Source organism: Bombina bombina, chromosome 5, assembly GCF_027579735.1.
Source record: "Bombina bombina isolate aBomBom1 chromosome 5, aBomBom1.pri, whole genome shotgun sequence".
Classification (NCBI taxonomy): domain Eukaryota; kingdom Metazoa; phylum Chordata; class Amphibia; order Anura; family Bombinatoridae; genus Bombina; species Bombina bombina.
The window spans coordinates 523573624-523600318 of record NC_069503.1 but is presented as its reverse complement, the minus strand read 5'-3'; the positions used below and the strand labels follow the sequence as shown (position 1 = coordinate 523600318).

Genomic DNA, 26695 nt, shown 5'->3' with positions numbered 1-26695 from the left:
CATGGGAGTTTTGCCATGGATCCCCCTCCGGCATGACACAGTCCAGGTGTTAGTCCCCTTGAAACAACTTTTCCATCACTATTGTGGCCAGAAAGAGTCCCTGTGGGTATTAAAATTTGCCTGTCGATTGAAGTCTATGGCGGTTCGCCCGGTTCGCCCGTTCGCGAACATTTGTGGAAGTTCGCGTTCGCCAACCCAAAATTTTTATGTTCGCGACATCACTAGCCTGCATTGTTATGCTATACTATTTTGCTAAATTTAAATCTTTATGTTCATTAGAGATCAAGAATTTTGCAGTAGAATCATCTTAAATGTAATTTTGTTACTGTTTATATTTTCTTAAAATCTCACTTGAGAGTCACCCACATCTTGCAATCTAGTATTTTCAGATATATCCCTTATCAGTCAGTACACTAGTACCTGAATCATCTTAAGTTTTGATTACTTCTAGCACATTTTCCATGCCAATACTATTGTTTAATCATATCCTGGGTATGCTGAGTAGGTGATAGCCATGTTGAATCCAGTTTTAAATGGAAAAAACAATGATTTCATTTTATATATAGGTACATGTATAATACTGCAAAATGGGGTCTGGACCTTGAAATTTTAATCCCTAATTGTCGCAAGAAATATACTCCTTTTCAATATCTACACTCTATAGAATCTGAACGTAGGATGCCATCATGGCGAATGCATTCTCACTCGTATCTTAAGTATAATGGAATTTGCACACACATTCCAATTTACCCATCAATGCCATAATCCATTTCAATGAATAGCAACAGTTAATTGTACATTTTAAATGTTATAATAACATGTTATTGAATTTGACTTGCTGCAACTTAGCATTTTTGTTTTTAGTTTTTTAACATTTAGTACAGCTTCAATATAAGGTCTAAATATATTGCAAATTGCTTAAACCCACAGTCCTTTCTTATTTCGCTGCTAGGTATACCAAATTATTTGCCCCTCGGGTATACTTATGCTGATCATTGTCGTGAGCGACAGGATTGCATACATTGTCTGTATGCAATTATATCTAGTCTCTTCATCTATATCACAGGCAATATATCATGGTATTTTGTTATATACTGGAACCCTCATGATCCATGTGCCTTATTATATTGTTATAGTATTGATTGGTCATGACCACTGAAGTAGCTTCTCACTGCAGTTGAATAGGATTGTAATCCTTACAAAAGTCATTGTCAGATATCTTACTTAAATTAACTAAAATGTCCCATATCGGTAGTTATGACTCCTCATTATTATATTATATCCTGCTTGGCTGTACTACCAGTTTACTCCAATAGTTGTCTCCAACGGTGACCTAGTAGAGAGCATATCAATGTTAACCAATGCCCCCTCCTTACCACTGAAGATTTCTGTATATTGAACATCCTTGGGTTGACATCTTGACGAACATTAATGCCTTAATTTAGCCTTCTTTCCTTAAGGGTTAAACCCAAATTTGATCAAAGATACTCCTTAGCTGTAATGCCCTCCTAGAGTTAATTATGGTTTGAATTCGTATTTTATTTTAATTTTATTTAGGTTGAGGTTATTTAGTTTTTTTTTTCTTTTTTCAGTTAGTTTAATAACTTTGGACTAGATTACGAGTTTTGCGTTAGCCTTAAAAAGCAGCGTTAATAGGTCCTAACGCTGCTTTTTAACGCCCGCTGGTATTACGAGTCTTGCAGGTACAGGTGTACCGCTCACTTTTTTGGCCAGACTCGGAAATACCGCAAATCCACTTACATCAATTGAGTATCCTATATTTTCAATGGGACTTGCATAGCACCGGTATTTCGAGTCTGACCAAAAGTGAGTGGTAGACCCTCTCCTGTCAAACCTGGTACCGCATTTTAAAGTCAGTAGTTAAGAGTTTTACACTACAACGCCGTAGCATAAAACTCTTAACTAAAGTGCTATAAAGTACACTAACACCCATAAACTACCTATTTACCCCTAAACTGAGGCCCCCCCCACATTGCAAACACTAAAACACATTTTTTAACCCCTAATCTGCCGAACCGGACATCGCCGCCGCTATAATAAATATATCAACCCCTAAACCGCCGCACTCCAGCATCGCAAACATTAATTAAATATTATTAACCCCTAATATGCCGGCCCTAACATCGCCGCCACCTACCTACATTTATTAACCCCTAATCTGCCGCCCCCAACGTCGCCTCCACTATAATAAAGTTATTAACCCCTAAACCTAAGTCTAACCCTAACCCTAACACCCCCTAACTTAAATATCATTTAAATAAATCTAAATAAAATTACTACAATTAACTAAATTATTCCTATTTAAAACTAAATACTTAGCTATAAAATAAACCCTAAGATAGCTACAATATAACTAATAGTTACATTGTATCTATCTTAGGGTTTATTTTTATGTTACAGGCAACTTTGTATTTATTTTAACTAGGTACAATAGTCATTAAACAGTTATTAACTATTTAATAACTACCTAGTTAAAATAAAGACAAATGTACCTGTAAAATAAAACCTAACCTAAGTTACAGTTACACCTACCACTACACTATAATTAAATTAATTACCAAAATTAAATACAATTAATTACAATTAAATAAAATTATCTAAAGTACAAAAAAAACACTAAGTTACAGAAAATAATAAAGAAATTACAAGATGTTTAAACTAATTACACCTAATCTAATCCCCCTAAAAAAATAAAAAAGCCCCCTTAAAATAAAAAAATCCCTACCCTACACTTAATTACAAATAGCCCTTAAAAGGGCCTTTTGCGGGGCATTGCCCCAAAGTAATCAGCTCTTTTACCTGAAAAAAAAAATACAATACCCCCCAACATTAAAACCCACCACCCACACAACCAACCCTACTCTAAAACCCACCCAATCCCCCCTTAAAAAAAACTAACACTAACCCCCTGAAGATCACCTTACCAGGAGACGTCTTCACCCAACCGGGCCGAAGTCCTCAACGAAGCCCGGCAAAGTGGTCCTCCAGATGGGCAGAAGTCTTCATCCAGACGGCATCTTCTATCTTCATCCATCCGGCGCGGAGCGGGTCCATCTTCAAGACATCTGACGCGGAGCATCCTCTTCAAACAATGGCTAAACACAGAATGAAGGTTCCTTTAAATGACGTCATCCAATATGGCGTCCCTTCAATTCCGATTGGCTGATAGAATTCTATCAGCCAATTGGAATTATGTAGAAAAAATCCTATTGGCTGATGCAATCAGCCAATAGGATTGAAGTTCAATCCTATTGGCTGATCCAATCAGCCAATAGGATTGAGCTGGCATTCTATTGGCTGTTCCAATCAGCCAATAGAATGCCAGTTCAATCCTATTGGCTGATTGCATCAGCCAATAGGATTTTTTCTACCTTAAAGCCAATCGGAATTGAAGGGACGCCATCTTGGATGACATCATTTAAAGGAACCTTCATTCGGTGTTTAGCCGTGGAAAGAAGAGGATGCTCCGCGTCAGATGTCTTGAAGATGGACCCGCTCCGCGCCGGATGGATGAAGATAGAAGATGCTGTCTGGATGAAGACTTCTGCCCGTCTGGAGGACCACTTCGCCCGGCTTGGATGAAGACTTCTCCCGGTGAGGACTTCTTGCCGCTTTGCAGAGGACTTCTCCCGGCTTCGTTGAGGATGGATGTCCGGTCTTCTTTTAACTGTAAGTGGATCTTCAGGGGTTAGTGTTAGGTTTTTTTAAGGCGGGATTGGGTGGGTTTTAGAGTAGGGTTGGTTGTGTGGGTGGTGGGTTTTAATGTTGGGGGGGGAATTGTAATTTTTTTCAGGTAAAAGAGCTGATTACTTTGGGGCAATGCCCCACAAAAGGCCCTTTTAAGGGCTATTTGTAATTTAGTGTAGGGTAGGGCTTTTTTATTTTGGGAGGGCTTTTTTTATTTTGTTAGGGGATTAGATTAGGTGTAATTAGTTTAAAAATCTTGTAATTTCTTTATTATTTTCTGTAATTTAGTGGGGGGTTTTTGTACTTTAGATAATTTTATTTAATTGTAATTAATTGTATTTAATTTAGGTAATTAATTTAATTGTAGTGTAGTGTTAGGTGTAATTGTAACTTAGGTTAGGTTTTATTTTACAGGTACATTTGTCTTTATTTTAACTATGTAGTTATTAAATAGTTAATAACTATTTAATAACTATTGTACCTAGTTAAAATAAATACAAAGTTGCCTGTAAAATAAAAATAAACCCTAAGATAGATACAATGTAACTATTAGTTATATTGTAGCTATCTTAGTGTTTATTTTATAGGTAAGTATTTAGTTTTAAATAGGAATTATTTAGTTAATTGTAGTAATTTTATTTTGATTTATTTAAATTATATTTAAGTTAGGTGGGGTTAGGGTTAGACTTAGGTTAAGTGTTAATAACTTTATTATAGTGGTGGCGACATTGGGGGCGGCAGATTAGGGGTTAATAAATGTAGTTAGGTTGCGCGACATTGGGGGCGGCAGATTAGGGGTTAATAAATATAATGTAGGTGTCGGCGATGTTGGGGGCAGCAGATTTTGGGTTCATAAGTATAATGTAGGTGGCGGCGATGTCGGGGCGGCAGATTAGGGGTTAATTAGTGTAAGATTAGGGGTGTTTAGACTCGGGGTTCCCTTTGTTGGTTATAAATAAAAAAAATAAAAAATAAAAATAAAATAAACCAAGTCCCCCCTAACAGTTAATCCCCCCCACCCACCAAACCCCCCAAAATAATAAAACCTAACACTAAAAAAACCTAAATTACCCATTGCCCCTAAAGGGGCATTTGTATGGGCATTGCCATTAAAAGGGCATTCAGCTCTTTTACTCCCCTTAAAAGGGCATTCAGCTCTTTTACTGTGTCCAAATCCCTAATCTTAAAAAAAAAAAAAACAACAACCCAACACTAAGCCCCAAATAGGTACTCACGGTTCCTGAAGTTCGGCAGAGAAGGTTTTCTTCCAGGTTGCTCCATCTTCTATCTTCATCCACTGCGAAGGCGGCGCAGCTTGGCCGCGCACACTGAAGATTGAATGCAAGGTACCCCATATTTCTTGGAGTATCTTGCATTCCTATTGGCTGATATTTTAAAATCGGCCAATAGGATGAGACCTAATGAAATCTTATTGGCTGATTTGAACAGCCAATAGGATTTCAGTAGCTCTAATCCTATTGGCTGATTTCCAAATTTCAGCCAATAGGAATGCAAGGTACCCCAAATTGATTGCGGTACCTTGCATTCAATCTTCAATCTACAATGGACATCGGATGAAGTGGAGCCTCCATGCCACAGAGGAATGCTACTGCCAATGACAGCCGACGAGGACCGCCATCATTGAGGACTGCCGCTGAGGATCCAGGCATCGGGAACACAGCTCCGCACCTCTGCTACACGCTGCCTTCACTCCAGATGAAGATAGAAGTTGATGGATCCGTCTGGAAGAAGACCTTCTCCACCAGACTTCAGGAACAGTGAGTACCTTTTTTTGGGGTGCTTTTTTTTTAAGATAAGGGTTTTTTGGACTTAAAAAAGAGCTGATTGCTCTTTTAAGTGCAGTAAAAGAGCTGAATGCCCTTTTAAAGGCAATGCCTATACAAATGCCCCTTTAGGAGCAATAGGTAGTTTAGTATTTTATATAGTTTTTATAGTGGCGGCGGTGTAGGGGGGGCAGATTAGGGGTTAATAAATATAATGTAGGTGGCAGCAGTGTAGGGGCAGCAGATTAGGGGTTAATAATTATAATGTAGGTGGCGGCGGTGTAGGGGGCGGCAGATTAGGGGTTAATAAGTATAATGTAGGTGGCAGCGGTGTAGGGGGTGGCAGATTAGGGGTGTTTACACTCGGGGTACATGTTAGGGTGTTAGGTGTAAACATTACCATAGGAATCAATGGGATATCGTGCAGCAGTGAACATGAGCTTTCGCTGCTTTCAGACTCCCATTGATTCCTATGGTATCTGCCGCCTCCAGGGTGGCGGATTGAAAACCAAGTACACTGGGCCGGAATAGTGATGAGCGTACCTGCTAGTTATTTGTTAACTAGCAAAAGTAGTCAGATAGTGCTGAATTTGCATTCGGAACATTTGTAATGACGTAAGCATCAATCTGTGTCAGACTGAGACCGGCGGATCGTATGTTCCGTCACAAAATTCTACTTTTGCCGGTCTGTAGGGTTTGATAACTAAGGGGAATCAGGCTTGCCACAAATACGCTGTGGAATTCCAGCGTATTAGCGGTTGACGGCTTGATAAGTAGATGCCATTGTCTCTTTTACAACCATTTCTGTAAAGATGTGCTCTCCTTCTTAACATAGAATTGTTCCCAAAGAATAAAAAATGGCAGGGGGGGTATAGTTGTAATGCTTTTGATTTTACTTTAATTTCTTCCAAATACGTTACAAGTTTTCTTGGTGAAAAGAGATGTTTGTGTGCTAAATAAAGCTACATTTTGTTTTCATGCTTGTGGGTATTATCCTTATTAGAGAGTGACTGTCTAATTTATTAGACATATGCGTAGATTTTTTTTTCTGTCAAATTTAAAAGTTATGTCTATTTCCACTCCTCCTGTACCATTTGACAGCTTTCAGCCAATCACAAATATTCTGTGAATTCTTGCACATGCTCAGTAGGAGCTGGTGACTCACAAAGTATAAATATTTTGTTAATGGAAGTGAATTGGAAAGTTGTTTAAAATTGCTTGTTCTATTTGAATCATGAAAGTTTAATTTTGATTTGAGTTTCCCTTTAATGTCATGGGCTCTCAGAAGCACACTATTTAAATTTCTGTTTGGCTTGAGTGATGCTCCTTTTGCTGAACTGTGGACTTTCATAATACAATTCAAAAAATGGGGCTTGACTTTTTGGAGAAACTTTTGGGGTTGAACTATACAATTTATTTTTATTATAAAATGTTTTCACACATTATGGACTGGTAATAATGTATTCATTTAACAACATCAATGATGTGCCTTATTAAAGTGCCATAAAACATGTTGAGATCTTTGCATATCCTAAAATGGATAATTAAGTCGAAATAGTTTGCTTTAAAAAATAAAAATAAAAATTGCTGGAAAGTATTTTATAATAATTTTCAAAAATAAGCAAAATGACTTACATAGCCATGCTGTCTGGAAAAGTCTGATCCACCCCCCCCCTATCAGTGTTTAGCATCAGAAACACACACATTGTATTTCAACTGAGTTCACAGCTGCTTATTTGCTTCTAGGCATGCTCCAGCAGGTAATGAGTGTTAAAGTCTGCATTCTTCCAAATCAGTGGTAGCTATAGAAGGAATTGTGTGGGGGGGAGATTTAGCTGTGTAATTCAGAAACTTAAAAGAAAGGGTTAATAGCGAGGCACTGCAGTATAAATTTGCAGGTAAAGTAATTAAAGTACATATTATTATATTTTGTCTATATCCCAACTTGTTTTATGTCCCTTTAAGCAAGGAAAATACAAGTAAACGTGTATGCTGATAGTTGTTTTTTTCTATGTGTGTGTTCATGTTTTAGTCCTTGTTGGTTAAAGCAAGTCTGCATGTTCCTCTGTGGCACCATTCTCTGTGGCACAATTTTTATTCAGTGAAAACACTTAGGGGTCAATTTACTAAAGTGCGAGCGGACATGATACGATGTAGCGTATCATGTCCGCTGCACATTGATACGCTGTCGGCATTTATCATTGCATCAGCAGTTCTTGTGAACTGCTGGTGCAATACCGCCCCCTTCAGATTCACGGCCAAATGCCCGCTAGCAGGGGGTGTCAATCAATCCAATTGTATTCGATCGGGTTGATTTCTGTCCGCTGCTTTAAAGCAGGCAGACAGGTTATGGAGCAGCTCCGTACGGAGCTTGACAAATTGACCCCACACCCTAAAATAAAAATACATTTTCCAGTCCCCCCCCCTACTCTGTCTACCTCGCCTCCATCAAACTCCTGTCCAGATTAGAACTCACCAGTCCACCACCCACTTATATAAATACAAGTGCAGGCAACAGTTTGGCACTAGTGCGGGTCCCCTTTAAGTGCGGCGCCCTAGGCAGCCACCTTGTCTCCTCACCCTAAGGTCAGCCCTGCTTGTTGAGTCTGCACATTAATTCTTACAGGAAATGGAAAGCCCACAATTACAGGAAAAGAGGACAAAATCAATATTGAATGTATTTTGCAGTTTTATATTACTTGTAGTGATAAAAAAAAAATGTTTATTCTGCAAATTCAATAAGAATTTACAAGAAATATTAAAGGGCCATTATATTCTAAAAAGCATCTAATTTTTTTTACTATAATGACCCTTTAAGTAGTATCAGTAGATATTATAGTTCTTCTAATTTATTACAGAAAAACTTCACCAGTAAATAAAAATGTATGTTTGATTAACTTTACTTCAAACATTATTTTACAATATTATATATTATTGACTATTGAATAAGCAAATACATTTGGAAACACTAGTATAGAGCATGACACTTAAAGGGACACTCAAATCAAAATAAACTTTTATGATTCAAAAAGAGCATGCATTTTTAAGACACTTTCCAATTTACTTCTGTTATAAAATGTTGCAGTCTTTTTATATACACACTATTTATATACACAAGATCCTACTGAGCATGTGCACCAGCTCACAGGGTATATGTATACTAGTCTGTGATTGGCTGATGTCTGTCACATGATAAAGGGGCCACAAAATGGAAGAGAAAATTAATCAGAAAAAAAAATCTGCTTATTTGAAATTCAGAGTAGGTGTTATTGCCTTGTCTATTTATTATGCACTTGTTTATTATGCAAATCTACTGCATTTAGTGGTTCTTTAAGTACATACATCTGCAAGTAGCAGTAGTGTATAATGAATTGTAACCTAATTGTAACCTAATTGTTTTCCTGAACAAATAATAATCAGGTTATGATGTAAAACATCCCAAGAGCTACAAACAAGGAACTGATGGGATGAATGATGATCATAGCTTAACAAGAATTTAATTAATTCTTTAAATAGGAACAGCTTCTGGACAAGCCTTTTGCTGTTTTTTTTGTACTACTAGGTAAGTAATTTATTAATGAAATTCTTCAAAGAGAGAGAACAAGGAAACAGAAAAAGGAAACAGGATGCTGTTTTAACTGATGCAACAGATAATGAAAAGCAAAAGGTTATTTAGCTCTAAAAAATGTTTTGACGCTATGGGCTAGATCACATTTGTTGACACTTTTGATCATTGCATAGGGATCCATTTTCTTTAAAAAGCAGTTCTCATGCGATTAATCTCATGGTTGCAGTTATAGGAACATCAAAGCATGCAGTTGTGAACAACTTCCAATTAATTTCTTTTATTATTATTATTAACATTTATTAATAAAGCGCCAACATTTTACACAGCACTATACAGAGGTACATTCCATTCTTTAACCCCTTAACGACCAACGACGTATGGGGTACGTCCTGCAAAAAAATGCAGTTAATGACCAAGGACGTACCCCATACGTCGTTGGTCTTTGAAAGCAGTGGAAACGATCCTGATAGCTTCCAGCTGCTTTCATGTTATTGCAGTGATGCCTCAATATTGAGGCATCCTGCAATAACTGTTTTTAGCCATCCGATGCAGAGAGAGCCACTCTGTGGCCCTCTCTGCATCGGCTATCGATGGCCGTTATCGTTGGTGGGTGGGAGCTCATACAGGGAGGCGGGTGGGCAGTCATTGGTGGAGGAGGGGGGAGGGATCTTGTGCGGGTGCGTGCGCGTGCACGGGCGCGCGCGTGCACTAGAGATCTGTTTCAGCATCAATATGCTGTAGATCTGGAGGGTGGGAGAGAGGACTGGGGAGGGTGGGATTTTAACATCAAGGCATCTGGGAGAGGGTGGGGGGTTGGATGTTGAGGGGGGGGGCAGCTACACTACAGAAATAAAGAACATATTTAATAAAATAAAAAAATTAAAATGCATTATTATTTTTCAAACTGGGTACTGGCAGACAGCTGCCAGTACCCAATATGCTGCACAATAAAGGCAGAGGGGGGGTTAAAGAGCTGTTTGGGGGGGATCAGGGAGGTTGGGGGCTAAGGGGGGTCCTACACAGCAGAAGAATTTTTTTTTTTTTTAATCCTAAAACCCCCCAAAAAACTTTTATTTTAGTACTGGCAGACTTTCTGCCAGTACTTAAGATGGCGGGGACAATTGTCGGGTGGGGGAGGGAAGGGAGCTGTTTGGGAGGGATCAGGGGGTGGGATGTGTCTAGTGGGAGGCTGATCTCTACACTAAAGCTAAAATTAACTCTGCAAGCTCCCTACAAGCTACCTAATTAACTCCTTCACTGCTAGACATAATATACGTGTGATGCGCAGCGGCATTTAGCGACCTTCTAACTACCAAAAAGCAACACCAAAGCCATATATGTCTGCTATTTCTGAACAAAGGGGATCCCATAGAAGCATTTACAACAATTTGTGCCATAATTGCACAAGATGTTTATAAATAATTTCAGTGAGAAACCTAAAATTGTGAAATATTTAAAGTTTTTTTAATTTGATCGCATTTGGCGGTGAAATGGTGGCATGAAATATACCAAAATGGGCCTAGATCAATACTTGGGGTTGTTTACTACACTACACTAAAGCTAAAATTAACCCTACAAGCTCCCTACATGCTCCCTAATTAACCCCTTCACTGCTGCGCATAATACACGTGTGGTGCGCAGTGGCATTTAGCGGCCTTCAAATTACCAAAAAGCAACGTAAAAGCCATATATGTCTGCTATTTCTGAACAAAGGGGATCCCAGAGAAGCATTTAAAACCATTTGTGCAATAATTGCACAAGCTGTTTGTAAATAATTTCAGTGAGAAACCTAAAGTTTGTGAAAAAATTTGTGAAAAAGTGAAAACATTTTTTTATTTGATCGCATTTGGCGGTGAAATGGTGGCATGAAATATACCAAAATGGGCCTAGATCAATACTTTGGGATGTCTTCTAAAAAAATATATATATATATACATGTCAAGGGATATTCAGGGATTCCTGAAAGATATCAGTGTCCCAATGTAACTAGCGCTAATTTTGAAAAAAAGTAGTTTGGAAATAGCAAAGTGCTACTTTTATTTAGTGCCCTATAACTTGCAAAAAAAGCAAAGAACATGTAAACATTGGGTATTTCTAAACTCAGGACAAAATTTATAAACTATTTAGCATGGGTGTTTTTTGGTGGTTGTAGATGTGCAACAGATTTTGGGGGTCAAAGTTTGAAAAAATTGTTTTTTTTCCATTTTTTCCTCTTATTTTATAATTTTTTTAATAGTAAATGATAAGATATGATGAAAATAATGCTATCTTTAGAAAGTCCATTTAATGGCGAGAAAAACGGTATATAATATGTGTGGGTACATTAAATGAGTAAGAGGAAAATTACAGCTAAACACAAACACAGCAGAAATGTAAAAATAGCCTTGGTCCCAAACGGTCAACAAATGGAAAAGTGCTCTGGTCACTAAGGGGTTAAAGGAATAGTCTAGTCAAAGTGAAACTTTCATGATTTAGATAGAGCATGCAATTTTAGGCAACTTACTAATTTACTCCAATTATCAATTTTTCTTCATTCTCTTGCTATCTTTATTTGAATGTATCCTTAGGAGCCAGCCCATTTTTGGTTCAGCACATGAGCAGCGCTTGCTGATTAGTGGCTACATTTAGACACAATCAGAAAGTGCTACCCAGGTGCTGAACCAAAAATGGGCTGGCTCCTATGCGTAGATTCTTGCTTTTTCAAATAAAGATACCAAAGGAACAAAGCTAAATAGATAATAGAAGTAAAATAGAAAGTTGCTTAAAATTGCATTCTCTATCTGAATCATGAAAGTTTATTTTTGACTAGACTATTCCTTTAACCCCTTAACGTGCCATGTACGTTCTCCAAAAAACTACCCTAAATGACCAAGGAAGTGCCTGACACGTCCTCTGGGGTTTCAAGCGCTGGAAGTGATCGTGATTGCTTCCAGCTGCTTCCAGGGTATTGTAGTGATGCCTTGATATTGAGGCATCACTGCAATACCCTTTTTAAACCACTGATGCATCGGCCATTGATGGTGCCGATCGTTGGTGGGTGAGAGCAGCAGCAGGGAGGGGGGTGGGCGGCCCATCAATTGGTGGTACAGGTTCCTGTGCACACCGATGTGTGTGTGTTCACTCGCGGCTGTGGCGGGGTGGACGGGGGGTGCGTGTGCGCACGTGCCACATTTACACAAGAAAATCATGAATGGAGTCTGGACATGAAGGAGGGAGAGAGCGAGGGGGGGATATTAAATATTGGCCAAGGGATCTTGGGGGGAGGGTATTGAGGGAGGGCAGCTACACTAAAGAAAAAAAATTTATTTTGAATATAAAATAAAAAAAGCACACATTTTTTTGGCCACACTGCGTACTGGCAGACAGCTGCCAGTACCCAAGATGGCGGCAAGTAGGTAGAGGGGGGATGGTTAGAAAGGTGTATGGGGGGATCAGGGAGGTTGGGGGCTAAGGGGGAATCCAACACTGCATAATCAATATAAAAAAAATGCTTTTTATTTTAGTACTGGCAGACTTTCAGACTTATATTTTATATATTGTTTTATAGTAAATTATAAGATATGATGAAAATAATGGTATCTTTAGAAAGTCCATTTAATGTTGAGAAAAACAGTATATAATATTTACAGTATGATAAATGAGTAAGAGATATTACAGCTAAACACAAACACCGCAGAAATGTAAAAATAGCCCTGGTCCCAAACGGTCAACAAATGGAAAAGTGTTCTGGTCACTAAGGGGTTACGGTACAAAAAATACTAGAGTTACAATAACAAGTTAAACAAGGGTATGTTAAATATATTTCATAAACTTCTTTAACAAACAATACACAAAGTTCTTTAAATAGTTACAGTGAAGTTTTCCACAAAAGGTGAGGATAGCCCTGCCCTTGAGCACAATCAGTAATAGATGCACTTTTATACAAAGTGAGCTACAGTTTGAAGGGCTCTCAAACTTACAATTTAAAGGAGAAAATGATGTATGACACAGAAGGAGGGGGGAGATAAGTCAGAGACATTGTCTGTGTAGGGTGGTGGTGATTTGAGGATAGACGAAAGCTGTAGCAGAGGTAGATAACAGAGCAGTTTTGTGTGAGAAAATATTGGTTCTTCCTTTAGTAAGTCAGGTGAAGTGACAATTGCACCTTATATCAATTAAATAAGTGGTTATATAAATGAGTAAATGATAGAGTGTGTTGGGTGAGAAGTGGGAGAGGAAAGTATTCTTGTGTGCTTGGGATATCTGTCTGTGAGTCTGTTGTAAGATGAAAGTGAATATTTCTGAGAAAATGCAGAATTTTATAGTGTAAAGACCAGTCAGGGGGAAGGGTGGGTAACTACTGATAACACTGAGTGAAGATTTTAAAATGAGCCAACAAATGTGGAAAATATGTTCACACATTTCTTGATTGAAGAGGAAGTTAGTGATGTTACCTTGCTGGCTTATAAAAGCTTTCTAATGTGCTTGAAATTTGCTGGGGATGTATGTCTATGAGTCTGTGGTAATATGCACAATATTTTTTTAACTGCATAATTTTAGAGGCACCAGCTCCAACACTGTCAGAAAAAAATGTGCAAAAATTGTACCTTTACTGGTACAACAGTTTGTCACATGAGCAGTACCCTGAAAGGTACACCCGCTGTACCCTTTAACATGGGTACAAATTGTTACCCTTGCAGATTGAACCTTTCAAAGGCTAATATATACCTTTGGTGACTAGACTGGACCTCTATGGTACAAGCCCTTTGTACCTCATGATGGCAACTTTGTACTCAACACAGCATATTGCAAATGTTGTTACATTAAATTTATTATATAACTCTTAACTATGCATTCATTTAATGTGTACTTTTTCAGACAGTATTACAATAGCCACACTGCAGTTTTAAAAAAGTTTGGATAATGTAGCCATATTGCAAATCCAAAGAAAGCTACAGAACCACCTGAAGGAACCAGGCCAAACAACCAGTTCCAAAAAGGGCTACTCAATGTGTTTTATATCACTCTGTACAAGACTCTAAAAACAACCCATTTAATTTAGGGTGACATGCCACATAAAACATAAATATAGAGAAAACATATGGAAAACAACATAATAATTAAAATATAACTAACGAAAAGAAGGGGGATTCGGGGGAGGGAAAACCCATACATTGAATTGTCACTCTATGCAAAATATATGCAAATGTGTCTATTTCCCCAGTACACATTTTGGTAATGAACCTGCTACCAATAGATGGAGCTGTGTTACACACGTCAAGGAACTTTCAACCAAAACATGGCTCTATGGTGTGTTACACAATGTCCATGTACTGTATGTGACTGGGGAACGGTTACAATTTTATTTTATTTTTATAAACAGCTCTTGTTTATTTTATAGAGTTCAAAACAAATTTTTTTCTTTGTAATTTTAGTTAATACATTTGCTTTATGTTTAAGAGTTAACATCTTGATGCTCTAAATATAAACATTAAAATGTTAAGTGCTTGTTTGTTATTTAGAACCAGCAACACAGTATCATTGAATATATGATTAAGTATTTGTTTTGCTTTGCCCGCTTCTTGTATATTACCAACAACGATTGAACATAATTATTTTGCTGTACAACATGTATGTTGCATTCATTTTGGGTGACTGACAGTTAAGTGAATATGAATAATTGAGGTGTACAAATAATATGGACTTGCACCCATCCCCCTCAACCTTTTAATCACACAAGTGATTGTACATTTTTGGGGGGATAAAATGGTACAGACATGGACCCTTTAACAGTTGGAAACATATTTGTACCTTATTTACCACTAAATGGTACATATTAGTTCCTTAAGGTGTAATTATGACCCATTGAGGGTACAACCACAGCAATTGTACCCTAAATGTTCACAAATGGACCCCAACCGTACCCTTTTTTCTGACAGTGTACTGAGCATGTGCAATAATTCATAGTATATATACGTATACACATTTTCGTGATTGGCTGATGGCTGTCACATGATGCAAGGAAAATTTAACTAACTTTGAAATTTGTCACAAAACAATATACTACTACTCATTTGAAATGCTATTACATTGTTTTTTATCATGTTGATTATGCTATTCTACTGCATTTATTGGTTCTTTAAAGGGACGTGGAATTCAAACCTAATCTTGCATGATTCATATAGAGCATGCAATTAAAAAAACAATCGATTTCCATCTATTATTAGATTTACTTTGTTCTCTTGGTATCTTTTGTTAAAATGTAGCTCCTTTTCATGAGGGCATACCTAAGTAGGTTCAGGAGTGTGACCACTACATCTATAACATTGTTACAAACATAGCTGCAAACACTACTGCCATACTCAAGACACATGCACACTTCAGAACTTACCTCAGAACAGATACTGTTTTGTTTTATTTTACTTTATGTCATTTGAAATTCAATAAAAACAATAAAAAAATGAGTATGACTGTAGCTTAGACCTTAGTGGTAGCTTGTAGTAAGGGCTAATACTGTATATGGTCTGCAATGTCTTGGGGCATTGCGGCAAAAGGTGACATAAGGGTCTAGGATTTATAGTAGAAATTAGATTAGGGTTTATTGTGTGTGTGTGGGGGGGGGGTTAGGGCAGTAAAATAGGTTTCTATAATATATATATTAGTGCATAAAAAGGGAGAACGCCAGAATGATGTGAAATCAGATCTATTTTAATTGAAAACCTATATAAAAGTAAAGCAATGACTGATCTATTTTAATTGAAAACCTATATAAAAGTAAAGAAATGACTGATCTATTTTAATTGAAAACCTATATAAAAGTAAAGAAATGACTGATCTATTTTAATTGAAAACCTATATAAAAGTAAAGCAATGACTGATCTATTTTAATTGAAAACCTATACTAAAGCAAAGCACTGACTATACATTAGGCAATACTTATCTTTAGTGCCTTGTCATCTCATCAGAGAACAAAACTCTTGTTCACTTCTTTTGCTCTTCTTGGAAGCAGCTCTTCTATCAAATCTGGTGGTTTCTGTGTTCACATAAAGTCCCTGTTTAAAGTTTATTTGAATATAGGTTTAATCAATCTGTGCTTACAAATTATATCACACAACCAATCAGCATCTAGAGTGGGTCAATCTAGTTTTCAATTTGCTCTCCTAATCAACTGCTTCTCACTTCAGTTCTTAATCTAACCTGCACTCTTGCTTGCTGTTCATTTAGAGGTCAGAGAGCTCACAGCTGCTGATTACAGACTGTAAACAGTTTATTTAAGAGACATCAAACCCAATTTTTAATCTCATAATTAGGATAGAGCATGTTTTTTTTAAACAGCTTTCCAATTTACTTCTATTATTTCTTCATTTCTTGATATCCTTTGTTGAAAGCAGGGAGGAAAGATCAGAAGCCTGCACGTGTCTGCAGCACTATATATCAGCAGATTTGAAAGAATGTTATACAGTTGCAAGAGCACAAGATGTTATGCCACGTGGTGCTCCATACATGCCCGCTACTTACCTAGGTGTCTCTTTAACAAAAAATACCATGAGAGTGAAGCAAATTTGACAATAGAAGTAAATTAGAAACTTTTTTTTTTTTTAAATTGTATTCGTAATCACAAAAGAAAAATGTGGGTTTCGTATACAGTTAAACAGTGAAGTAGCCATTTCCATGCATGGTGTTTTAAAAGAATATGTTTATTAGTTATAATACAAGTTAGTTTCTCATAGCGCTATCCAATACAGTCTATATAGTTATGTTGCGCACTGCTAGCCAAGCATTCAAGGCTTTTGCCAGCCTGGAAAATTATTTCTAAAAGCAAAGTTTTAAAATTAGCTGCTAATGCTTTAACTGTTTGGTTAATTATTTGTGCATGGAATCATGAAAAGTTCCCTTACACATTAATTGCCAATGGGATCAGAAGTACTTTAATGGCTGATCAATACAATGTGCCACAACAAGTGATTTGAATGTGATACAGCAGCTACAATGGACCTGCTATTGAAAATATTGAAAATATTGTGGCATTATATTTTTTTCAAGCAGCTCATTATTTGTGGTTTTCATGCAATCTAGCCCTATATTTAAACTTTTAGAGGTTTTTAACCCCGTAGAGGTTTTTAACCCCTTAGGGAAGGCCACCTAACATTGTATATGGGCCATTGCTAGCCCCTTACAGTTGACTACCGTACCCAGGGGTGAGGCAGTCCAGTGATGCCTAATCATTAACTTATCTTAACCCCTCCTCTTCTCTCCCTGTCCATATTTGATACCAAAAGAAAAATTTACTTTAAAGTGAAAGTCAGCCATAGTGTTTTTGAAACCCTAGGGTTGACTGTTGAAACAAATAAAGGGCACTTTCATTCATGTATAAGATACTTCATGCAGAAAATGCCTTTATTCGTTTCAACCATTCGCTGTTCTTAGCTGCTACGGCAGCCCACAGTAAAAAAATATTTTGCTAAGAGGTGACGTTTTCACCTCATAGCAATAATAGCCGTGCAGTAAATCCGGGTCCCATGGGCGCCAAACCGGATTTACCACACAGCTATTGCCTAAGAGGTGAAAACGTCACCTCTTAGCAAAATTGTTTTGGCAGTGGGCTGCAGTAGCAGCTAAGAACGGCGAACGGTTGAAACAAATAAAGGCACTTTCTGCATGAAGTATCTTATACTTCATGAATGAAAGTGACCTTTATTTGTTTCAACAGTCAACCCTAGGGTTTCAAAAACGCTATGGTTGACTTTCACTTTAATAAAGTGTATTTTTAAACTTGTAGTGTTAGACCAATAGTCCCATATTTGTAGTTTTTGACCTAACTGTTCTATAAATAACTTGGATACCTACACATATGAGGTATTCCTAATATCAGGACAACATTTAGTTTTATGTATTTTACTTAAGCTACACTAAAGGCTAGATTACGAGTGGAGCGTTATTTAACGCTTCCGCTCGATCGTTAACTGCGCTAGAAGTAAACTTTTTGTACTTGGCGGGTTGCGCTCATATTATGGGTTGAAAGTAAACTGTTTTCACTCACGCACTCACCCAACGACCGCAAAAATCTAAACTTAGAATATCACATGTGCATTCACGTATTCCCTCATAGAAGTCAATGGAGCAAACAAAGTGAAAAAACATAACACCCTATTCGCGAGCAAACCCGATTGAATATTCTCATTTGCACTAACCCAATATGAAAATATGAATATTTTGTATTCCAATGTTCTTCAGATAGCAGAATATCTTCTATTTATTCCTAAATACATATTTCTATATATATCTGATGTTATTTTGATAATATATATATCTATACATGATTATATATAGGTATATATATATATATATATATATATATATATATATATATATATATATATATATATATATATATATATAGGAATATCTGTTTAAAAATAAAGGGAACATATTCTGCTATCTGCAGAACATTGGAATGTGAAATATTTACAGTAAATGCACAGTATAACACTTTATTAAAAATGAATATTGCATAAATATGCTTTAACATGTTTTTATTTACTTAACTGCAAAGGCCTTCAATGCACTTATATATGTCTATGGATGTGCTCATATGAATTTATGTGTTTATATGTGTATATATGTCTGTAAATACATATAAATACATAAATACATATATACACATATATAGACATATATATATATATATATACACACACACATATACATCTTTAGACATGTATATGTATGTATCTAAATGTTAAAGCTCTGTGTCTGAATTTCCTTTCTAACACCTGAGACCTCAAATCTTTGAGCCCTTATAAAGTTTTTGTGCATTTTTAACAATTGTTATTAGATGGTGTTATTATGAGTTTAAGTGTACCTTGTAACGTATTTTTTATGTGTTTTTTTGTAAATTTTTTGTTTCACAAAACAGTTAACCAGAGGTTTAAGGATGCAGTAATCATTGTAGCATAAATTGTGATTGATAAAACGAGCAGTAAACCCTATGAGCGCAAACACCCAAGATAAATCCATTATCGCTCATGTGTAACTGTTAGTACTCCACTCGTAATCTAACCCTAAATGTACAGGAACGATTATAAAGAAAATTGTTTAATTTCCCCCATTTTCAGTATTAAATTCCTTTTTATTGTTTTTTTTATGTGCCTCTCAAGAAAGCACTGTTTGTTAAAAAAAAAATGGCATATGATATGTATTGTTAAAAATGGGAATCAGAACCAAAGAAGAAACTGGATAAGGTAAAGAAACTGGAACTTTAATCTTCATTTTAAAACGTGACAACAGGCATAAAAACAAAAAGCACAGACAAGGGTAGACTTAGTCTGACATGTTTCGGCCTTGGCTGGCTTTAATCATAGAACCATTTGTCAAAGTGAACTAGGTGGCTTTATACCACTCCCTTAAACTTGATTGGCTGTCTGCGCTTCAGTAATAATTAATTAATTGATCAGCTGCCCTGAGTACTAGATAAAGCAGAATAGTAACAAACTGTTAATTGTTTAAAATGTGCTCATTTTGCTCTATGAAATATAAATGATAATAAGTATAAATGATCATAATAATTGTAATAATTGTATCAACTTAGTTATTAAAATACACTCGATTGTTTCTTACTTATGTCTAGTTGTCACTTACCACTGCATGAGGTTATGGTGCAGAAAATAGAAAAGGGGACAATAATACCTATAACACTGAAGTTGAAATTATAATAAATAGTTAATAGCTATTTAGTGTAACTGTTGTTAATGATACTAACGTATCTATATGTATGTTTCCACCCTGTCTTAAGATATATCTAATCCCATGTTGCAATTTTAGACTAACTATAGACTACTTTCATATATATGTACATGTATAAAAGTGAAAATATTAGCTCCATAGCATCATCATTACAACCTTATAAGGACACAATCTTAATTAGAACTTCTTGAGTGAAATTCATTAGTATTAACTTAACCAAGTCTGAACAGACAATTGTATTAATTGAGTTATGATGATATTAGATCTGGTTTGATTAATACTATGCAAAGTCAAGGAGAGTGGATTTTTTGGATTATTTCTACTGATTGGGGGACAAATTAATGCCAAAAGTTAATTAAATTGCCCTCAATATTCATGCCATTCGGACTGCGTGTATATAATTTGAAAATCCAAAAGGCCTCCTTTTTATATAACTCCATAATCTTACTTCCTCCCCTAGGATTATTCTTAATCAAATCTATGATCATCCAAGTGAATGTCTTGACGTTTCTGTCATGCTCATATATGAAGTGCTTAGACGCACCTGTCGCTGTCCTCCCTCTCTCAATGTCATTAAGGTGTTCACGTATGCGCTCTCGAGCCTCACGTGTCGTACACCCTACGTATTGCTTTTCGCAAGAGGTACATGTTATAACATAGACTGCAAACTCTGACAGTTAGTACAATAATTGCAATCAAAAACTCGTTGTGCGTAGTTAGACTGAAACACCTTACTACTTGTAGTGTGACTGCTTTCAGTATTAAATTCCTTTTTTATTGTTTTTTTATGTGCCTCTCAAGAAAGCACTGTTTGTTAAAAAAAATGGCATATGATATGTATTGTTAAAAATGGGTTAATTTTTAATGGCAAAACAATTCAGAAAGGGTTTATTGATCTTTCGATATCTTTAGCAATGACCAATATAATTGACAACTGTTTTATGTCCCAATGAAAGCAGGAAATATTTACTTTTTCAGCTGCTGAAAATATGAATAACAAATATATTTTTCTGTAGAAAATCTATCTACGCAGTGTGTGTGTGTGTGTGGGGGGGGGGGTAGGACTGAGAGAGATATTTTTTTAAAATCTAAAATAGCTGGTTGTGCCCAGCCACAATTAATATTGCAAAACCTATGTATAGACATAGATACTATTAGCAGGTCTAATTTATCTGAATGCTCAATACATTTTATGTGTATGTCCTTGAGAAAAACAGGTGATGGTTTTCCAGCTATTTCAGATACAAACATAAACTGGAATGAACAATTTCCCATGCAATTAATGCTTTGCAGTAGGTATAAAAAGTAATTTGGAACACATAAAGAGGAAACACATTTTATAGTACCTTTAAATTTGATTTGGCATGCCTTAAATCCTTACCTCTCTTGTACTGTAAGTTAGATAAATATCTCACACCTTTAGTGTAATGTCTTAAAGGAACATTACACTAAAAAATAACATGTTTAATTAAACATATTAAAAAAATATACCTTTACCTCTCAAAATACAGACTCACCAAACTGCAAGAAAAAAATAATTTTGTGTCTCTTTTTGTTTTATTTATTTTTTATAGGATTCAGATTAATTGAAGAAGAAAAATGAGCAATTATTGAAGAGGATGAAGAAAATGATGGATCATTCTATAAAAGTATTCAGAAGGCCAAGAAGCAATGTCCTTTGGGAAAACGAATAATGTAACATTTTTGTAACTTTTTATTAATGATTATTGTGTACAAATGTTGTGATAGTCCATTCTCCAATTTAGTATGAAAATAAAGATGTGTATTCATTCATGTGACCTTTCATTTATCTATATTTTCTGCTGTATAACAAAAGAAAAATGAAAGTGTAAAGTCACACATATTTATTGTTTAGTTTTCAAAATATTATATGTTTCATATGATGCACATAAATGTAAACTATAATGCAGAAATGTGTGCTCTGCCATGTTTAACCCTTTCACTACCGGGACTTTCAGACAAAAACTTGCCCAAAATACTAGATCATTTTTAGCATTTTTGCTATCACTCCATTTAATCAGAAATAGAGCCTAGTTTCTTTTGTTTTTTATTTCCCTATCAAAACTATATATAATTTTTAAGTAGACAACCCAAGGTATTGATCTAGGCCTGTTTTGGTATATTTCATGCCATCATTTCACTGCCAAATGCAATCAAATAAAAAAAGTTGTGCTTTTTTTCACAAACTTTGGGTTTCTCACTGAAATTATTTACATACTGCTTGTGCAATCATGGCACAAATGGTTGTAAAAGCTTCTCTGGGATCCCCTTTGTTCAGAAATAGCAGACATATATGGCTTTGCCATTGCTTTTTGGCAATAAGAAATCTGCTTATTGCAGCTGCGCACCACACTTCTAAAAGCCTGGGGCATCCACTTGCAATTCATCTCTGGGTTATTGTAGGCATTATGTAGAAGTTTAGTGTGGGACTCACAAACGTTTATGGATAAAGTTGCATTTCTAACATTGAGTATACTGCACTCTATGGTGGACTTAGATATCTCAGATTCAAAACCTTTTCAAATTTAGGTGATTCTTTGTATCGTAGCACTATTTGTTGTATTTAAGAGTAATCTATACAGAGGTAAAATAGATTACCGTCCAATTAAAGTTTTAGAGTTTTAAAATTTTGGGGAGGTCAATAGGCTATAGTGTCTGACTTGTAAGTATGCAGAATAGTGTTTAGTTTAAATACCATACTGTTCCCCCATATCATTAAAATACTTAACATGCTGGTTATTTTCTGTCAATAGTTGGTGTATAGAATGAAACCCCAAACCACGCCAAAGCCTAAAATCTTCAATAATTATTCTCACAGGAAAATCTTCATTACCCGAAAAGGTAAATATGTGTATGGGGTATGAAAGGCACCCAACCATCCTTTGACTATAGCCATGCTCTAATTAGTTCTAGTATAGGAGGCATTTTCTGACCTTTTCATCTTTCTTATATGGTAATGTGGCGGTTATTCTAACTGGCTCTTTGCACGCGTCGGGTAGGCACTCAAGCAAAAAAAACATTACTTTCAAGTTGTAATATGCACACTACCTAACGTCTACAAAAAGCTGAAGTCGAGCAGAGTTAGGGTGGGAGCAAGAGCAATAATTACAGCTTCACTTGTAATCTTGCCCATAATGTTTTTATCATTCTATGGCAGCTGTATTTGCAACTCTGTATAGCATTGCTATAAACATTGTTGCAAACATGGCTAAAAGTTGGCTGAAGACAGGCTAATGATTATTTGACTCAGAGGGTAGGTTTATGCTTTTTCAACTAGCTATTAAAAATGTAGTAGTTGTCATAGGGGGAGTTTGTGGGCCTCTTCCAAAAAATGATGTATTCTGGCAAACACTACAAAATGACATTTAGTTTTCTTGGATCTCCCTACAGTAGTCGGTGCTGACTTTAATATAGCCCCTCAAAGGCCAGCAGACCAATTTAGAATTCTGAATAACATAGGGACTTAGCTTCATAAGGTGACACATGCTAAAAGAGACTCCAGGATCCTTAAAAAATATGACTGGTTTGAATTTGCAAGATATATGCTGTGCTCAAAAATCAATGCTGCTCGAATAACTCCAGTAACTCTATGACCACACTATGATATACGTGACCATACAAATAAGTCCACTAGGAATCTGGAAAAACAGATGACATTTACCTATTTTCTTATACCAAGATGTTAATTTACACCATTACTTAGTTGGAGAGAGGAATGCATACTACACAATAAACCAGCAACATCTTGACAACCCTCTATTATTTTAGGAATCTGCAAAAGCAGAACAGAGAGGGGTGATCAGATCATATGCATCAGAAATCAAGAAAAACACAGACATAAGAGTGATCTGTTACTTAGGCAATCCCTAAATGAGCTATCCTACTGATAAGAACAGACTTTAATATAAAGAAGTTAAGTCCTTGAGAGATACCTACAGCAATTTCTCTATGATATAGGCAGGCTGAGTGCAAGGTTTTACAGATACTGGAACCAGACTGGGACATTTTTAGCAAGTATAACTAAGCTTGCTTAAAACCCTAATGTAATAATGACTACTTAGCAAAGGGGGACTCTACTAACTAAGAAGTCAATATTTATTATAGTCTCTATATATGATAGTCAGTAGGTAGATGGCCCAATTACTGTTATTAAATGCACCAATCACAGTGGAAGAAGTATAGGGAGTTATCCAGGCTTTGCTATTGGAAAAAGCTTTTTCAGGAGTCATTATCCTGCTGGAGGACCCATGGACTGCGACTGAGACACAGGTTTCTGACATTGGTCAGTATGTTTCTCTCCAGAATGCCTTGATAGTCTTCTGATTTCATCATGCCCTGCACAGATTCTAGATACCTAGTGCCAGAGACAGAAAAGCAACCCCAGAACATTATTGAGCCTCCTCCATGATTTACGGTAGGGATGGTGTTCTTTTCTTCGAAAGCTTCTTTTTCCCTTCTGTAAACATAGAGTTGTTGTGATTTGCCAAAAAGGTCTGCTTTTGTTTCGTATATCCAAAGGACATTCTCAGAGAAAGTTTGTGGCTTGTTAACATGAATTATTATGGTATGGTATCCATACCATACTAAGAATTATTAACTCTCAAACTGTAAGAATTTCATTTATCTCCTCTTTTAACATTATACAGTACAACTCTGAAAATCCAGACTGCTTGGGGATTTGCCCGGTCTGTATTTTCAGATTTTCCGGATTCTCGGACATCGCTGATAAAATACCTGTAAATAATAAAGAAGATGTGTTAATGTTTTTTTATTATAAATAAATACTGTACAGATCACCTTGTTTATTAAAATAGAGTACTGTACCTGCATATGCACATTCCTTTCCATTACAGGTATTTCTTCAGCACATGCTGAACTGCTTGTTCACAGAGCGCTAACATCTACTGTGCCTGGTGAACCACTTGTGGATGGAGCTTCTACTGGGCCCAGTGATTTCTGAGTGTTTCTCCTCTGCTTCAGTTTAGACCCGTTATCCACTTTTGGAAACATTGGTACAGTACACTACTGTACAATACAGAACTACAGTACAGTATACAGGTATAACGGTACTGTGCAGTGTAAAGATGGTAAATACCTGCACAGTGGTAGCAATTAGCACTTATAAAATTAGCCAGAGATCTGATCCCTGGTTAATTTGATAAATTTCCACCCCCCCCCACATACTTTTATATATATTTATTATAAAATAAAGATAGTAGCAGCTTTATTTTGTCATAAAATAACTGCAAAAGCAGTTATATTGGGAAAAAAGCGGTGGGAGTGGGGTGTTAGAAAAAAAAGCTTTATATATATATAAGCATATAAAAATGATGATGAAAAGCCGGCATTGGCTCCAATCAAAAGCAAGACTTTAATGTCACCTAAGTAAAAACAACAATGGCAAGGTAACGCCAGGCACCTTCAGTTCACATTTTGGATCATATTCTATTGGTGCTTTAGCGGTCACATGGTGGTTGGCTGGTCAGGGACACAAATTTGGTTCTCACAGAGCGGATGTCAGAGTAAGCTGAATGCACAGCAATTTCTAACATGGATTGTTCCATACCGAGAGCCTACAGAGCAGAGACAGCGGACACCAGATCCAGTAGGAGAGCCGTGCTTTTCCCTGAGTGGTCGGTTTGGAGCTGGCCATGGAGGAGGCTGAATTACTACCCAGGATCAGAGTCGCTTGTCAGGTAGGAACTTAAGGAATCACGCTTTTTCTCAAGCTATTCTCATTAACGCTTAACCGTTTGAGCCCAGCCCAATTACTGTTTGATGTTGGAACTCAGCTTATTGCTTACGTTGTTATTTTTCTATATAAGCATATACATATACTGCATATATTTACAAACTGCTGCCATTGCTGCTCTACTTACCCCCTTCACTGCACTAGGTTCTTATGCCGTCTCTGACTTCATGAGAATGAGGCTCCCATTGCAGCCTATGGAAGTGATCTTTCGTGAGCGCAATGCTTCCCAGCAATGCAAATGCAAGCTTGCATTCACATTGTGCTTAACTTGTAATACCAGCACACATTAGTGTACACTGGTATTACTCAGTGGAGCACTAATATCGCTTTCGCAAAAGCGATATTTTGTGATCCACTTATAATCTTTCCCTAAATAGATGCTAGATAGAATGATGTATTCAAAGAAAAGATTAGTGTGAGAATAACATGTAGATGCATTTTTAAATTTTCATTAGCTGTTTGAATATTGACAAAATAAGTGTAACGTTTTAGTGTCTATAAAACAATGGGAGCTGCCATAATTTATCTTAGGTTACCTTCTCTGCTGTGGCTAATCATAGACAGTTATAAATAGGTCACTACAGTGTGCAGCCAATGGCTGTGTGGAATATAACAGTGTTCTGCACTTCTATTTCTAACAGGAACTGAAAAGCTCACAATTTCAGAATGGAATTATAGCAAAAGGGGACAAAATAAACAATGAAAGTACATTACAGAGTTTTTATATATACAGTATATATATATATATATATATATATATATATATATATACAATCATTTTATATTGCCATCTCAAAGTGTTAAATGTCCCTTTATTGCACTATTTTTAGATTTTATTGATCTATTTTAAAAAAAGAAGAAAGTAAAATAAACATTTATGTAACTGCACATAGGTAACATGGGTTGTCTGTTTCAGAATTTTTATTGTTTCAAAAGATAGATAATACCTTAATTACGCATTCAAATTTTTCATAACCAACACGGTTATATTAAAATACTTTTTACTTCTGTGATTAACTTGTATCTAACCCTCTGCAGACCAGTGATGTGCAGTCACTAGAGGCAGATGAGGCAGTGCTTCACCTCTCATATGGGCAAAAATAAATATATATTTTTTATTGGCTTTAAAAAAAATAAAAA

At 36.2% G+C, this 26695-nt stretch overlaps 1 protein-coding gene across 1 annotated transcript in view; it reads left to right on the top strand.

Moving 5' to 3' along the window:
* Positions 1 to 21574, top strand: part of PPP1R17 (protein phosphatase 1 regulatory subunit 17) — a 67192-nt gene extending 45618 nt beyond the window's left edge. The window contains exon 6 of the mRNA XM_053713054.1: positions 21357 to 21574. Coding sequence (XP_053569029.1) covers positions 21357 to 21368 — 12 coding nt within the window. The 3' untranslated portion in view covers positions 21369 to 21574. The remainder of the gene's footprint in view (positions 1 to 21356) is intronic.
* Positions 21575 to 26695: the final 5121 nt, after the last annotated feature.